General features: G+C 39.0%; 3 protein-coding genes across 4 annotated transcripts in view; 1 reads left to right on the top strand and 2 right to left on the bottom strand.

Annotated features, from left to right (window-relative positions):
- Positions 1-25: 25 nt before the first annotated feature.
- On the bottom strand, positions 26-10,178 carry rsph10b (radial spoke head 10 homolog B). 2 transcript variants are annotated; one of them, XM_023280447.3, is made up of 18 exons: positions 9,917-10,178; positions 9,079-9,154; positions 8,107-8,175; positions 7,290-7,463; positions 7,126-7,211; positions 6,922-7,042; positions 6,630-6,806; positions 5,024-5,117; positions 4,821-4,936; positions 4,546-4,735; positions 4,315-4,423; positions 3,994-4,073; positions 3,297-3,445; positions 2,154-2,258; positions 1,827-2,009; positions 1,233-1,308; positions 626-851; positions 26-194 (listed from the first exon to the last, which is right to left on the bottom strand). In XM_023280447.3, the coding sequence occupies exons 1-18, from the start codon at positions 10,132-10,134 to the stop codon at positions 179-181; spliced, it is 2,265 nt and encodes a 754-aa protein (XP_023136215.2). In that variant the 5' UTR covers positions 10,135-10,178; the 3' UTR covers positions 26-178. The 2 variants fall into 2 exon arrangements, with proteins under 2 accessions (XP_023136215.2, XP_023136217.2); XM_023280449.2 differs by lacking the exon at positions 9,079-9,154 and having other exon boundaries at positions 9,917-10,055.
- eif2ak1 (eukaryotic translation initiation factor 2-alpha kinase 1) overlaps positions 8,488-16,774 on the top strand; it is a 20,421-nt gene continuing 12,134 nt past the window's right edge. Inside the window, exon 1 of the mRNA XM_035952892.2 lies at positions 8,488-8,626. The gene's annotated coding sequence lies outside the window, so the exon portion shown is untranslated. The remainder of the gene's footprint in view (positions 8,627-16,774) is intronic.
- Positions 10,304-16,774, bottom strand: part of pms2 (PMS1 homolog 2, mismatch repair system component) — a 7,636-nt gene continuing 1,165 nt past the window's right edge. Inside the window, exons 2-15 of the mRNA XM_023280438.3 lie at positions 15,770-15,912; positions 15,270-15,356; positions 15,084-15,186; positions 14,814-14,997; positions 14,120-14,287; positions 13,798-13,895; positions 13,603-13,702; positions 13,437-13,521; positions 13,201-13,353; positions 12,266-13,118; positions 12,006-12,173; positions 11,812-11,912; positions 11,557-11,726; positions 10,304-10,706 (exon numbers count right to left, since the gene is read on the bottom strand). Of these exons, the coding sequence (XP_023136206.2) occupies positions 10,563-10,706; positions 11,557-11,726; positions 11,812-11,912; positions 12,006-12,173; positions 12,266-13,118; positions 13,201-13,353; positions 13,437-13,521; positions 13,603-13,702; positions 13,798-13,895; positions 14,120-14,287; positions 14,814-14,997; positions 15,084-15,186; positions 15,270-15,356; positions 15,770-15,912 (2,557 nt within the window). The 3' untranslated portion in view covers positions 10,304-10,562. The remainder of the gene's footprint in view (positions 10,707-11,556; positions 11,727-11,811; positions 11,913-12,005; positions 12,174-12,265; positions 13,119-13,200; positions 13,354-13,436; positions 13,522-13,602; positions 13,703-13,797; positions 13,896-14,119; positions 14,288-14,813; positions 14,998-15,083; positions 15,187-15,269; positions 15,357-15,769; positions 15,913-16,774) is intronic.

Genomic DNA, 16,774 nt, shown 5'->3' with positions numbered 1-16,774 from the left:
TTTTTATCCATACACAAATCAGCAGTACACTTAATACCTTTATTACAGATTGTATTTTGTTAGTTTTCAGACTGAGGATGGTACAGGTTCAGACTAGTCGGTTTCATCCTGTGTTCATCAAGTTTCTCGGCTGCTCATATTGCTGCATCTTTATCATCCTGTGTCATTTGTCTTTCTCCTATTGCCCTTTCTCCCTACAACACAACACAGTATAGCACTGAGCACTACATGGTTCATTGCATTAAAATATAAAAATGTCAGTGAAGGAACGGCAGAAAAATGATTTGGGAGAAGTGCAGTGACAATCTACGTCCAAGAAACCTACAGAGAGGGAGAGCAATAAATGCCATCTGCTGGCATTGTTTATGCCAAGATAAATTCCCAATACAAATTTAAAACTGATTTAAGTCAGATTCAATATAATATAGTAAAACCTCAGAACATTTCTACATGTCAACACATCTCATTTCTTTTTTTTAAATTTAGAAGTTGTTTCAGGTGAAAATAAAAAGATTGTCCTTTTGGAAGAACAAAACCAGCCCTGTAGCTGACTAAATCTCACAAGCAGTGATGTACTAAATGCTGACTGAAAAATCTTAGCAAGAACTTCATGTAAGCGTTCTACCTGGCTGTTTGCTGGGCGTTGGACAGAGCGATGCATCTCTGGGCCTCCTGGCAGTGTTTCTCTTCTTCTATAATTCTGGTCACTAACTGGTGATGGTCAAATGCTTGGAAGAAGATGTGGTTAAAGAACTGATGCACTGTCTGGCTCCTGAGCTCCACTTCCTGGTTTTTACTCTCCATTCTACTGATCTGCACGTCGTTCCCTTCACTGTGGTCTTCTGTGTGTTCTAGAAGTGTTGAAATTGTGACTGAGTTACTTCATAGTAAATTGGGGTGGTGACACATTTTGAAACATGTTCCTTTTAATTTGTGGTCTATCTGTATAAATACAATTATAGTTTGTTTTTATAGAACAATTACATCTGATTTAATGTGATCAAAAAGTGAAATAATTACTTATGAGTAAATACACAGTCTGTCAGTATGAGCAGTGTGCATGACTACAACTTTAGGGTCAGTCCAGTAAATTTAATATCTCAGAATTTTCTTAGAAGCATATACTAGCCAGCACTGATTGAAGTCTCTTTTTTCACTCATAAATTTACACATACGTACTCGGTATATTTGTATGTCAAAGAACATACTGTACATGTGTAATGTAACCAAACCTGCAGATGACGATGCCTCAGTGAGGTTTGTCTTGGTATCTTGACTTCCCACGTGCTGAGCAGTTGAATCATCTGACTAGAATAAAAAACAAGATTGTATATTATTCTCTGGCTCCTCCCACAATCCAAAAAAATGCTCAGGCCAATTGATAATTCTAAATTGTCTGTAGGTGTAAATGTGTGTGCTTGTTTGTCTCTCTGTGGGTGTCCCCTGCCTACGCCCTAATTCAGCTGGGATAGACTCCATCCAGAGGATTAAGCAGTGTATAGGTGATGGGTGGATTTTTTTCATGTTGACTGAAAATAATCATATTGGTGCATTGCAGTTTCGTTTATTTTTTCAGTGAAAACAGTACTTAGACAACCACTGTTGACTTGGCTCTGGAAATATTTTAGTAATGACTTAAGTGATATGTTAATTCACTGCAGCTGCCACCTGAATAGAAAAACATCTGAAAATTCACTCGTGTTTTTCTTCCTTGTGCAGAATTTCTGTAATATCTAAAACTAAGTCATTGTCTGCTGGAAGGGCCACATGTTTTACATAAAATTGGTACAGATGTCATAGGAGATTTGAGAAAAGATTTGACCGACCGATTGAGAAGTACTGATTGTAGCATTCATCATCTCCTCACTGGCCTCCGTCTCTGGTTGATACGTCATGGCCTCAGAGTCAGACCTCAACAGGGGTCCGTCCTCCTCCAGAACTTCAGAAAAATGCTGGCATTTCACTTCTGCACAGCCTAGAAGTACCTCAAAAAACTCCAGGAATGTAATCTGCATAGGAAGAGTGAGATGACAACATATGTGATACAGAAAGGAGGAAGGAATACTAAAAACAGTAGACAGATCAGTTCTAATCTTTCATCCACTACTGACAAATGATGGATGAGTTCGCTGGTGTAAACGCTACAGTCTGACCTCCAGATCCAGACAGGAGGATCGGTTGCTGGGGTCACAGCTCTCTGCAGTGATGATGTCCATCAGCTTCGCTGTGGTCAGGTTATGGTCCAGTAGTTGGAGATCCTAGCAGAGGTTACAATACATTATTCAACACAGTGTCTTTACATGTTTTTATGAAATGTGCTCAGCTGAAAGATGAACTAGATGCATTTGATGTCCACTGATCATTAGGCTCAACTTCAGCGTCACGGCTGCATCATAGCTCTCATATTGCCTGAATATCTCTGGCTAAATATAGACCACTTTCAGCCTAACCAGTTTATTCCTGTATTATGTAATAGACACTAGCATTCAAAAGTTTGGAGTCACTTAGAAATGTACTTTCTTTTGAAAGAAAAGCGTTGTTTTCAATGAAGATGCCATTAAATTAATCAGAAATACATTCTAGACATTGTTAATGTGGTAAATGACTATTCTATCTGGAAAGGGCTGATTTTTAATGGAATATCTACATAGCAGTACAGAGGAACATTTCCAGCAACCATCACTCCTGTGTTCTAATGCTACATTGTGTTAGCTAATGGTGTTGAAAGGCTCATTGATGAATAGAAAACCCTTGTGCAGTTATGTTAGCACATGAATAAAAATGTGAGTTTTCATGGAAAGCATGAAAGTGGCTGGGTTTGAACGGTAGTGTATATATACCACATAAACAAATGGCAATATCGAACTAAAGTCTACATTATGTGTTAAAATAATTAGAATTGCCACCTCTATGCAGTTATGTCAAGGCTAGATATAGCACAGTGTTACTCCACACATTGTTACATACTTGTGTCACCAAAATGCCAGTAAATGTCCAGAGATGCACTATATAAAAATGTCAAGGTTGCAGGTTCAATTCCTGTTCAGGTCTAGTGTATATAATACATTGCACATGTTAAATATGGTAAATAACATCGTTTTTGTCGTATATTTAAACATATAGCCACTGAAAAGACATTATGGCTGTGACTAGGTGTGATCTAGACATCTATTCAACTTCTACTTAATTTCACTGAACTTACGCTGAGATGATGATAACATTTGGCCATTTTTTGGAAGTTAATAAATTGCACTGAATGATCTGCATGTTGCTGTTCGTACTACAGTGTGTTGCACCTTAAACATCCACAGCAGGTGTCGGCAGGTCATAGTCAGGTCATCTGTGGAGCCTGTTCTGACCCTGCAGTAAGCCTGGTAGACTTCCCAGCACCTCTTCATGTAGTTCAAAGCCACCACTGGAAGGTCTGCCTGCCTAAACAGGAAGCCTGAATCAACACAGTGGAAATTATTAAGCATTGCAAATAATACATAACATAAAGCCAAGCAAGGGGTGTCAAATGTTGTGTCACTTTGTGCAACTGTGTCATCTCTGACAAAACACGGAGAAAACATTAGACAAGTAAAGGGACGTGCAAACTGTTGACGACCTGGAATTTGTGCCACAGTTGTTATTGTCCATGACCATTTTGCACAGCAGCTGCAAAGACCTCCAAGGGTACAGGATTGAGCGGACATCAATCACAACAGAGATGACATTGATTAAGTCAGACACAGCATTTGGGTACGAAACAGAGAGGATAAGAAAGTAAAATAGCATACTGTGTAATTTGTGAATTGGATGTGTAAATAGTAATGAAGTAAGCCGTCAGCTGTAGTGGGTTGGCATTGACATCAACATATCAGGTGATGTGTTGGAATTGTGGGCTCAACTTGACTCTGTGGCCTTCATAAACTAATGCTGTTCTAAATGAAATTACTAATTTGGTACCTACACTGTCTGTACATACATGCGTATCTAGAATAAAGGCACCACCTTTTACATTCTTTGCATTGGGAAGGATGTCATCTGTCAACAGTCTGGATAAGCAGGCAGCCAGAAGGTTCTTTTGTGAACTGAAAATAGAGGAGAAAGTATGTTTAATTACTTAAAGTGAATTATTGAGGATAGAAAAGTTTATATTCAAAATTGATTTGGTTCTTCTGAGTGCCCTTAATGTTTTCTTCAGTGCAAACATGGCACTTAAAATGTCACTCTAGTTCATTTATGGTTTGAGAAACCTCCAACACCACTTCAGCTTCACACAGCTTTTAAATCGACTGGTGATTCTGTGTTGGAACAGGTTTCATTGCTTACATCATGCCTTTATGGTAGATGTGGTAGGCCACAATCACCAGACAGCTGAGGAGATTACGAAGCAGGATGGGGGTGAAAGGAGAATGAATCTCTACTAAACCGGCATCCTCTGAAACACAAAGGGTGAAAAGCATCGGACTTTAGCATCAAAGCCTTCAAGACCATGTTGCTATGAAGCTGTCATTGTCTTGTCCTGCATATAAGGAGATGTTGAGTGGCAGTCGCTCTCACCTCTGATAAAACGGTCTATCTGTGTCAGAGTAATACCATGATGGTGGATGTTACAGTCTTTGAGCAGCCGCCAGAGCTGCAGGCGGGACAGCAGGAAGGTGTTGTCCGGGGAGCGAACACAGCCAAGTCTGCTGTAGAAGCTATAGATAGACCTCAGATGGATGTCCTGCCTCAGCACCACAAACTCCACCTGTTACACATGAGCCACATTATTATGAACGGGGGTCAAAATAAGGATGTAGTACAAAGATCATATGTTTGTGGCGAGACCTGACCTGTGTGCGCTCAGTGTCACGCTTTCTCTCAGGGATTTTGTCCAGAAGACACTCAATGCTCAGAGCCATGTCTGGTCCTAGTGTAGATGAGTGACTATCTGACAGAAGAAATGCACCTGTAATGAGAAACAGAAGGATTTCAAACTGTAATATTGCTACTTATCTCCTAAAGCATTTTGAATATGCCAACAAACACTTTTTACCGAAGGGAGTGGGAGTTCTCAGGCTGGGAGTTATCATCTGATCGTCCACAAACTCTCCTTCAAATACACGACCATCAGTGAAAGTGAATTTGCCCTTTGGATCACATAGTACAGACGTTATTAGAATAATTTATACGTGTTACATCAAGATTAGATCACTATAAATGTGATAAGTAAAAAAGTGACAAAAAGCACAAACATAAGGACTCTTCTTTCAGTGTCATGGATGGATCCATGTTAGAATGCCCTGCAGCACAGTTTCTCATTGCTGATGAAGATGGGCTATGACTTTGAAATAGGGTTTATTTTGCTGTTTATAATGCACTTTTAATACATTATTAAAAACCAATTTTAACTGCTTTTAACACCCTATTTGGCATTAATGTAAAATGGAGCGCCTGAAATCTATAAATAATTCCCAGAAAAGAAATCCACCAGACATTTTAGGAAAGTGCCTGAAACATAATTTTGTTTATATACTGTTGCTATCTACGGCTTTATCTGTACATTCAAAGGACGCTATGAAGTTGTAAACAAAATATCACTAATAGCTGCTTCAGATTTGATGGAGGAACTTTGAAAACTAACAACAGTGTTTTTTGTGAAACAGTGCGCATGAAATTTGGAAATTATGAGAACACATTTATGCTGACACATCAAACCATTTCAAGCACATCTACTTGTGTTTGGATCTGGCTAACACACCAAAGTAAGATCCAGAATTTGCTCTTTGTCATTTGGTTATAATATCTCATTTTTTAGCTAGTAAATCTAAGCATCTTTAGGGAAAACTACATTTAAAATACAGTCAAATGGATATTATTTTTTCTCTGCCAAGGAACACGGCGGAGTTATTTGACGATCAGCGTATGTTTGTCTATCCGTCTGTTAGTTCCTTTGTGCCCGACATTATTCAAAAACAGATTAACGGATTTGGAAGAAATTTACAGATAAAGTCAGAAATGACACAAGAACCAGCTCATTAGATTTTGGAGGTGATGTGGCTTATAGTCTGGATCCACAGATTTGTTAAAGATTTCTGTGTCATTGTGAGATAGCTGCATGGTGTCACTGTAACTATGACAACAAGTGAACACTACATCAGCTGCCTGCTGACAATCACATGATTGCGATCCTACTACAAATCGACCGCTGCGAATTTATCAGGACTTACCCGTTCGAAATGATACAAGGAACAATTTACATATTTAGGTCACGCGATTTGGTATCCGTACATAACTTACACATGCAGAACACACACCTGTGCTCAGTGCAATGTCATTTTGTTTGTGGGTACATCTATATTAAATGGCCACATTATACGTTCCTGTGATTTTTGATCATCAATAACTAATAAACAAATGCTGCATTTCTAGGAAAAAAAATGCCATATGGGCAAATGAACAGCCTTGGCAGAGTACTGTGCTCTCTGAGTGCTTTTCTTGTCTTAAACATTGGCTCTGCCCTCTTCTGGTGATACCGTACAAATTCCTATTTATTCAAGGAATGTGATGTAGCGCCATGAGGTAGGTGGAAAAGAGTAACTTGTGTGTAAAATATTTTTTGATAGATTGATACTCAGAGGTAATACTGCATAATTGATCACCTGCCCATGTTTTTTACAGTTCCTCCATTCTCCTTCGTAGATTGCACCACTAGCATAGTAAAAGGTTCCCTGTCCGTGCCTCTGACCATGAATAAAGTCCCCCTTGTAATGATTGCTCTGGAAATACTGGGATTCCTCCGCTCGCTTCAGGATCCAGACATGTGTGCCTCGACCATGCTGCCAGAGAGGAGAGCTTGTGTGATTCACAACAAAAACATTAATCTGGTTTAACTGAATAAAAGAAGCTACGCTCCTGGATAACATGCTATGTTGTTGTGTGATGCTTTCATACCTGGACTCCATCCTGCCAGGTACCAACATACTCCTGTCCTTGTTTCAGCCACTTCATTGCTCCCTCTCCATGTCTCAGGTCGTTCTTCCACTCGCCAGAGTAAATGTTACCAGAGGGGTAGCTGTTAACAAATATATGTCATCTTCAGGTAGTTCAAATGCAGCTCAGGCTTTAGATTAGAAGATGTACGTAGTTCATACAGACCATCTCACTCCCCATCCTTCTCTGTTGTTCTTCACCCAGTCTCCTTTGTACCAAGAGGTCTTATCTTCGTTGTAATACGCTGTACCCTAACAAAGACATAAACAATTTAAAAGAGACAACTACATTCTTCAAAAAAATACTCTTAGAAAAATGGCTGATCATACTTTTCCATGTCTTTTGCCCTGATTCCACTGCCCTCTGTAAGACTCATTGTTTTTGGGACATTTGTAGGTTCCAATCCCATGTCGTATACCGTTGTAGACTTCCCCCGTATAACTGCTGCCATCTGGCCATGTGTAGGTGCCCTGGCCCATGGGCTTATTGGAAACAAATTCCCCCTGTTGCACAGGAAACATTCAATGCAACATATTGCGGAGAACACGTATGCAACCTGCTTAGCACCTAATGTTATCATTTATTGCCTGCTCACTGCTCATCAGATCTCTCATATAATCAAATGTGTATCTCGTAATGCACTTAAAATTAAAACTACATCAAGTGAAGGTCCATTTTGTTATTGTAGTGCTGTTTTCTAGAACAAACTGTCTGATAAACTGAGATCCATCTGCAACTGTATCTTGTTTTAATAGCAGTCTCCAAGCCTTTCTTTCCACTCAGGCTTTTAGTAGTTAGTTGTGTCTCTGTGCCTGGGAATAGAACTGAAGGTTTAAATAAGTGTATTTTTTGTATGTGTGTGTACATTGTGTGTGTGACTGAATGAGTATTTGTGTTTTCTGTCTTATTGGTGTAATGTTTTTGTGTTCTTTCTTATAAAGTACACTGAGTTCAACTGTGTATGAAATATGCGATACAAATTAAACTTACAATTTATTCAGCCACATTTTATTTTGTGTACACACAAGATGCAGGTTTAGAAATGCTACACACATGGGTTATTGAGAAATACTTTGAAAAATACTTAAATAAGTTTCAGTAAAATTTACAGTCATTAAAGTTGACATAATATCTTGTTAGTGGTACCTGATATTTTATTCCAGTTGCCTGTGTGAAGAGACCATGTCCATCCATAAGTCCTTTAGAAAACATGCCCTTAACCGAAACAAAGCAATGACATTGATATAGTTTACATGAAATACACTTTTTAAAACTTGGCAGAACATATTTGTGTCTGTATTCCACAGGAGCATAAATTCAAGTTTGACAGCAGCGTTGTTCATTTATTAAAGTACGCAGTTTTTATATTACAACAGTCAAATATGTGCTTTTATTAACAATTATATGTAGCAAAGTGGAATACTGACAACTCGCAATTTTGGCCACGAGGAGGCGCTGTGCCCTGTGCGGGTTGTAGAATCAACCGCGGGAAGCAGGACATGAAGCGATACAGAGAAAGCAGGAAGAAAAACAGACCGACGCATGGTGGACTTTTCCCGGAGTACCGATGTGGTGATGCTTGACTGACAAAGACTGAGGGAAACGGCGTTTTATGTCCTGCCGCGATGTGTGTATGTGAACTAGCTCAGCTAGCTTAAAGATTTCTGTGAGTATATGCAAACTGTATACTAACTCATTTTATTAACTGTTTCTGTTACTGATAACCAGTGGTTTGTTAACTGTGTGGTTGTGTGTATTTTGTTTGTTTTATTTTATTTCATTAGGAACAACCACTGCAGTTGTTTATGCACTTAGACTGATAACTTTATGCACTGAAATGTTATGCAGTGAAAGAGTTATGCACTAGATGGTTTATGTACTAAAGGGTTGTGCCTTAGAGAATTTGTGCACTTAAAATTTAGAGGTTTATGCATTGAAGTGTTTATGCATTGAAGTTATCGGATAAACGAATTTCCTGCATTTATGAGAATAGACCAAAAATCACTCCAAATATATGTTAACGCTGCTCTCTTCTTCTGGAGCAGTCGAGGAATAAAAAAAACCCCAAAATTTAGTTTGTGTCTGTAGTTATTTCCCATTTCACTAGCCAACATATACCTTGTACATATGGCCTCCTTTAAAAAAAGCAACACCTTCTCCATGAAACTGCCCCTCACAGGTTTCTCCTTCGTATCTGTCAGTGAGACACCAAGATTTATGTACATTTAGCCATCCACAAAATTCATTATTAACTAGATTTAGGCAGCGGTGGAAGAAATGTTGAGATTTTTTACTTAAGTAGCAATGCCACTATTTAAAAATACTAGGTTACAAGTAAAAGCCCTACATTCCAAACTTTAAGTAAAAGCACAATCATCAAAACTACTACTACTTAATGGTATCAAAGTATCCATCATACACCAAAATGTGCTCTGTTATTGTTGTATCTTACATACTATTGTGATGGAACTTTAAAAGACATGAGTTCAGCATGCATATGTATGGTTTATTCCATTAAGTACCTTTGATAGACACTTCATCTTTGCATTTTTCGTAGAATTTCTACAACAGTTACATTACTGGATTATTATTACTAAATGAACAGGCAAGCAGTATTTAAATATTATGGCTGACTGAGACAAAGCTGAATGTGTCCATTTTAGACACTGTCAGATGGCTCAATTTATTTTACATTTTATTGTATTTCTTATCAATCATTTTATCCAAATAGGTTTTTAAAGTCCTAATGTGCAGTAAAGTAGCTACAGCTGAAAGTAGTGGTGGAGAAGCACAACATTTCCCTCTGAATGTAGTGGAGCTGAAGTAGTAGGTAGCAAATAATTTAAATACTTTAGTACAAATATTTTCAAAATATACTTTAGATTGACTATAACTTGCATGTGAATGCTCTAAAATATATTTATCCAGCTAATTCGTGTCTTGTGCAATAATTTACCTCTGTACAGCTAAGGTAAAAAGTCCGGGGGGTTCAGAGACGCCATCATTCCCGGGCTGCTCATCACCGTCAGGTCGAACCTTCAGTTGAAGATTTAAACTTTCAGCGCGGCTCACCAACTTTTTACTTTTTCTTTCTTCCGCTGTCTCTGACGCTCCCCATTTTGTCTGCTTATCATTTTCTATCGCCGTTGTCTTCGTTTCCACCTCCGTTGTCATTTTGTTGCGTCTGTATCTAACGTGCAAGCAGCTCGGAGCAGGAACTTCTCCATGGCAACCGCGACGGACACTGATACCTACGGCAGCCTTAGTCAGCCAAAAAGCGCTATACCGTAAACAAGCGTTTTAAAATTCAATGACAAGAACTGAATCAATTTTTTTCAATATCTTGTTTATTTCCTACTTGATTTGATGTCAAATTTTAAAAAAAATGTTATGCCAAAAATCTAATAAAATCAAAACATATCTAAACCGATACTAAAAGATAAACAGTCATCAGTAAGCATTTGAACCATACATATATACAGCACGAGTCACTAGTGTATTACAGCATAAGCAAGGGTGAAGTTTGACAGAAATTAACTGGATCAAAGGCACACTCCAGTTATATCAAGCCAGCATAAGATTGTCAGATGGTGCCTTCAGGGTCAGTCCTGTGAGATGATGTCCAGGTTGGCGAGGTGTCTCATGGTCGGTCTGCCGTGAGGACAGTTCCATGGATGCTCAATCTGTCCCATGTGAACCACGAGTTTCTTCATCTCGCTGACGCTCAAAGCAGTGCCGATCATCACCTGAGGATGGACGCAAGTAAAAACAACAAAAATGTCATCACATTTCATAAAAATATGGCAATCTTTATAGCTAAACTGGCAGATATTTAAAAGGCCACCACAATGCTTTCACATTTGAAATTGCAAATCATGCTTTTCCTGGCTCAGAATGGGCTATTGGGCGTTGACGATGTGGAAGAATACGCATGAGCTGACCTGTTGAAAAACAAAAATGTTTATTGTGCTAGAGTAAATGAAACTACAACTAACTAAATTGGTCACAAAAACTTGAATATCAAGTGTTATAACCAATCTTTACTATTATGGCACTGATGATTTTCCTTTGGTGCTAAATATAACCTTTATGGGGTAGCAATAATTCTAAGAAGAACCCTACAAATTACAAAAACTTAACATAACAACTAAAGTTTTAGTTTTGTAACTTTAGTTTTTTTCCACTTATTTCAGTACACTATTACAATTAATTGGCAAATGGTAATGGCAATATGCATTAACTGAAATTAGTACAAACTACTACTACATTATAACACAATTACATTAATGATTATAATTAAAATGCACATGCTATTTACACTTTTTTTCAAAGTACAAGGAATTGTTGGAAAAACAAATGTCTGACAAAAAAACAAAAGCTGTAAGAGTTGTATATATTTTTGTGTAACTAAATGCAGTACTGTACAAAATAAGTGATTTATAGTTTGTCTAAACAGCAAGGAACACAAAACATTTGTAAAATCCCATATCCACTAAGGACAAAGGTGGAAATATAATGACACCTGCTGACTCCCAGCTTTAGGTGAAACACTGATACTTCATACTTGAAAGTGAGCTTATATGGATATGAACTTACTGATTTCCGACAAGCTCTGGAGGCGAACATCTGTCTGACTCTGGATGGTCGGCACATGACCCCTGGACTGTCACTCAGCATGAAGATCAGCTCTTCGATGTCAGCTGGGCCAAATGTCCAGTTTTTACTGGTGGGCAGCGACACCAGCTTAACTCTCTCCATTACCTGAGCTGCAGTCACAATGGAACATATTGAAATTGGACATAATTACTTTGAACTTGAGCTAAAATCAGAAATCTGCTTAAAAGGTCGTACCGTCCTCATCGACCAGAAATTCAAATCCATTCTTTTGGAAAATCTCAATGTTTTCTATGAGGACATTCTCACTGACTGCGGTGAGGTGAAGCTTCTGCGGGCTGCAAACATGAACAAAAAAACACAAATCACTCAGAGAAGGCCAATCAAAACAGTCCAACACATTTTTTTTATGTACAGATTTAGATTCTTACACAATGAGTTTCTGTCCTTGGAGCACAGTGTGCTGCTGTAGCATCTCAAAGTTGTATTTCTCATCCGTGGCATGCTGGTCGATCATGAAGATGTCCGAGTTGAGTTTAGTGATGATGAAGCCCAGGTTAAACTGACCGATGATCTCCATTTCTTTAAACATGTCTTTGCTGTAGGGAATGTCGATAATTTACTGTTCTGGAAATTACACTCCAACATTAAGTAAGTTCAGTCAGCTATAGTTACAGAAGTAAAATCCTACCTGATCTCTTTCTTGAGCTCTTCTTCTGCACTTTGGTTATCTCCGGGGTTGATCTTCGCCCTGAAGCGCCTGTATTGTAGCTCCTCACCAGCTCTCTGTTTCTGCTGCTCCCGTAACCTCCTCATCCTTCCTGCCAGCTCTTGGAAAGAGAACTGGAGAGGCACCGTCCTCCTCTGTAGGCAGACTGGAGCATCTACTATTGAGGAGGACTCCTCAAAACTGTTTGAAAAAGTGCTGGATTTTTGTTCTGCAGGAAAATGTGGGTTCTCCTTCCTGGCTCTCTTAGCCTCTGGGCTCACAGTAGTGTCCTGATTAGAAATGAACGCTTCAGTCTCTAAGTCTGTGTCTTCGGGTACAGTGTCACTTTTTTCTGATGCTTCTTTGAATGTTTCATTTTTCACACTGGAGCTGTCTATCACCTCTTCTGGTGTTGTCATAGTAACACCAACATCACAACTAGACACAGCACTGTCTTTTTCAGAATCTGTATCAGCGCATGAGACACTTCCATACCTAAACCCATCTAATACTGACCTCCCCACTGGAGAGGCTTTAGTGAGCTCTCTTGCAGGTTTGGATGGAGATTTCATACTCGGGCTGCAGGTAGAAGGTTTTACAGAATCCTTAAAAAAAGACTGTAGTGTTTTCTGCGTTGGGCCACTGTTGGAAGCTTTTCCTGAACTTGACTTGCTCCCAGAAGTGGAGCTGCAGTAGCTTGAAAAGGCAGCTTTGAGGCCAGCGAGGTTCATGGATGTCTTTTGACTAGGAGTCGCCGTGTGGGTGTCCTCTCCAGGTTCTGCTGTGTTCTCATGAGATGGGACGGCTTGACTCTGTTCAGACGCAGATGCTGCATCTAGAAAAAAGTACGACATTAGTCAAAATAAAAGCACCGCAATGAAAAAGGAATTATTCCCTAGAAATAGATGTGTTCTTACTGGTGCTAGGTAGAGGCGTATAGTTCAGGTTGATCTTATTGACTCCAGCCTCATACATAGAGATGAGGGAGGTTTTTAGAATAGCCAGCAAGAGCTTCTCCTCCTGAAGGAAAATCTGACGTTTATCTGGTGTGACGTTTACGTCCACGCACTCTGAAAGCACAACACAAAGACACTGATGTGGTACAGAAAATCATGTGTGATTCAAATGCTATCACTTTGATAGTTTTTCTCACCTGAGGCAACGGCTATGTTCAAGGCAACAAATGGATACTGATGTCTGTTATACATATGATATACTTCATTCACAACTTTGGTCACCTGCAAAGTGGGAATAGCCACAAGTTAACTGGTAAACATGAATCCAGACACTTCCTGATTAATGCACTTGACATGAATTACCTTAAGGGGGTCACATGGCCGGTTGTTAATGAAAAAGAACTGCCTGTCTGTGGCGCTTCTCCCAACACCGTGGTCACCTCGAGACACGAACCCTGTGATGCTGCCAAAGCAGTTTTTCGTTTTTAAAAATTGAACTAGAACAAAAATTCTGCTTAAAGAAGGAATACAAGACGTCCACGAAATGGTGTTACTCACGAATAAAGCTGTTTGGGTAGATCAGCATTCTGGAGTCCATATTCTTCGATAATGTTTTCTGTAGGAGACACTTGTTGAAAAGGTAGAAGACTCTGTAGCTGCAAGACGCACAGCCAACGTCAAAGCATGGAAAATGAAATGACAAATTAGCAAATACAAAATAAAATGTCAACAATAGTACATTTTTCTTGAAACTGGAAAGAATCTGTTGTGGTCTGGTTGTATCAGGAAAAAAGCAATACAGTTTTGCATAGTTAATGGAAATAATTTGGAAAAAAAAGGATGGGTCACCCCATAAAGTCAAGAGAAAGAGTGTTCTCACCTGTTTTGGTCCAAATATGGCCCCAATGCTGTCCCTCATACTTTGGCTGCCACTGGTGCTGAGGACTGTGCTGCGTTTTCCCTGCCCATTTTGGTTGGAGCAGGTGATTCGCACTCCTGTAGAGATGATACAGTACGACTGCAGGACATGGATCATTTTGGCATACTCCTGAAAACACAGTCAAACAGAAAACAACTAATTACATATTTGGGATTAAAAACCAAATGACATTAGCAGTCAAATTAGCTACAGATTAGCTCTAAAGTAGTAAATTCTGCTATCAAAATGTCCATTTAAAAAAATATCCACATACAAAAGAAGATATTTTATGCTCTGAGAGAATGATTTTACTGCAGAACTGTTTGTGTATGTTCTTGCTGCTTCACTGTGTTGCATTACTGGGAACCATTTCCATTTTTATGTGAATTAATCTGGTTTTTCTAACCTCCTGGCATCTACTAGGTTCCATTTGCGGTATAAAAATCCGATTGCAAAGTCGAGAAAGCTCTGAAATCTAACTTAACTGAGCAGAAAATAAAAGCGTCACTTCTCCCATATACAAATATGAACTATTATGAATAATCAACTGTAAAGTCACAACAAGGTGACATGAACAGTACAAACAGTTGCACCAGAAAAACTCGGTGCTTGGGGCTGAAGCCTGCAGAAACTTGATGGCATGTTGATGTCTGACCTTCTTGATATTACGCTGGAACTCCTTATGTCTGACAGGCAGCGTGGAGAAGAGCTGCTGCAGGCTGACTGTGGTTCCTTGCTGTCGGGGATGAGGTGATCGCTGCACTAGGTGGCCTTTGTGGTCAAACACAAGCTTGGTGCCCACCTGGCTGGACTCGTGGCACGTAACCACACTTAGGCCACTGCAATGAGAACAAACATTAGCTGATGAGGTGACAAATAGTTTAGCTTTATGTGCAGAGTAGATGTGGCTGTTGAAGTGTTTTACCTCAGAGCGCATAAAGAGCTGAGAGCTTCACCTCTAAAGCCAAATGTTTCCACGTGGATGAGATCAGAGAAATCCCTTAGCTTTGAAGTGTGATGCTTCAGAGCTGTGTGGCAGACAGAACATATTTTCCTTCATGAAAAAGCCTATACTGGCCTCACATAGTAGATATATGTAGCTGACACTTACTCAGTCCTTCAAAGTTAGCCTCCTCTACGCCTTTGCCATTGTCTGACACCTCCACTTGTTCAGCTCCACACTCCTTCAGCTTTACATCTGTAGCACGTAAAAATTGGAGTAGAACACAGCAATGAGAAGCAATCATATGCAATAGTTTTGTTTTAAATCACATATTACATATAAATCCTTTACAGTTCAGTGAAAACCTGAACTGTAAGAGAGAGACTAGAGAGCATTGAGCTAAGCTGGTTCCAGGTGGACCTCGATTTCAACACATTTGCATTTTCAATTAATTTTCCCATATTTTATTTAGTTTCTCAAGTAATATAATTCTATGTGTACACTGTAAGATAAATGGATGTCTACAATTAGATTTGATTATAAAACAAAGTATCTTGTCATTTTAACAAAACATTATCAGCTGATAGAAAATTCATGACATATTCCAGCTTTTTAAAAGACAACTGAGGCCCTCTATGGAAAAAAACTTCATGTATTTTTTTGCTTACCAATGTTAGTAGCTCCTGCATCAATGCTGTTCTCCACCAGCTCTTTGACAGCAGTGGCTAAAGTCAGCACCACTTGCCCTGAGCAGATCTGATGCACTGAGTGCTTGTCAATGGCCCTGATGGCTCCAGCAGGCTCAGAGCTGCTGAAAAGAATTCATGTTTAACATTATTTTAAGCTAACTTTATATTGAAACAACAGATTTATGCATGTTCTGCAAACTAGAAAAAAATCTAGCCAAGATTTGATAGGCTCCTTACATCATTTGTTTTCTGATAAATGCTGAATACAAAAGGATTGTGTGACTTACAGTAGTTATACTATGTGATGTCTGATTAAATGGTAAAGATATATTGTTGCTTGCAAGATTGGTTTACAGCATGGCTCTAAAATTCTTAATATACAGTAGATTCAGAAGTTATTCAGAGGCCTTGACTTTTTGCATACTCATGTTATAAATGGTTAAAATTTCCATCAGTCTAAGCTCAATAACACATATTGACAAAGTGAAGTGTTTTGAGAAATTTTAGCGAATTTATTAAAAATCTCAAACAGAAGTCTCTCACTCCACTCCAGACTATGGTCATGTACATCCTGTTTGCTTTATTTGGGCTTGACGTGTGTGTAGAACTTGATTTGAGACCATCATCTGCATATTAAATTTATTGCACATGGTTTGGAAAACACACATGTATATAAGGCCCTGCAAGCCACACTGCATGCCAGGACAGAAAACACCTTATACTTCCACTTAACTACATTTCAAAAGTAGATTTTGCATTTCATAACACACTGTATTTATATGACAGCCTTAGTTACTCTAAAGATGAAGATTTTCACAAAATGGAGGCTATAACAAGCTTTTATAGTCCAACAGAGTTAAATGTTAAACTAGTGGTTTACAGCCTTTGTAGCCTATGGTGACTTACAAACAGTAGTGTGTAGTCAGGGTCATATTTCAGACATCTATGAGTTGTAAACAGCTCCCCCACATGGGGATCTTTTTT

The sequence above is a fragment of the Amphiprion ocellaris genome, chromosome 18, assembly GCF_022539595.1.
Source record: "Amphiprion ocellaris isolate individual 3 ecotype Okinawa chromosome 18, ASM2253959v1, whole genome shotgun sequence".
Classification (NCBI taxonomy): Eukaryota; Metazoa; Chordata; class Actinopteri; family Pomacentridae; genus Amphiprion; species Amphiprion ocellaris.
The sequence above is the reverse complement of the archived record's forward strand: the minus strand, read 5'-3'. Positions and strand labels throughout refer to the sequence as shown.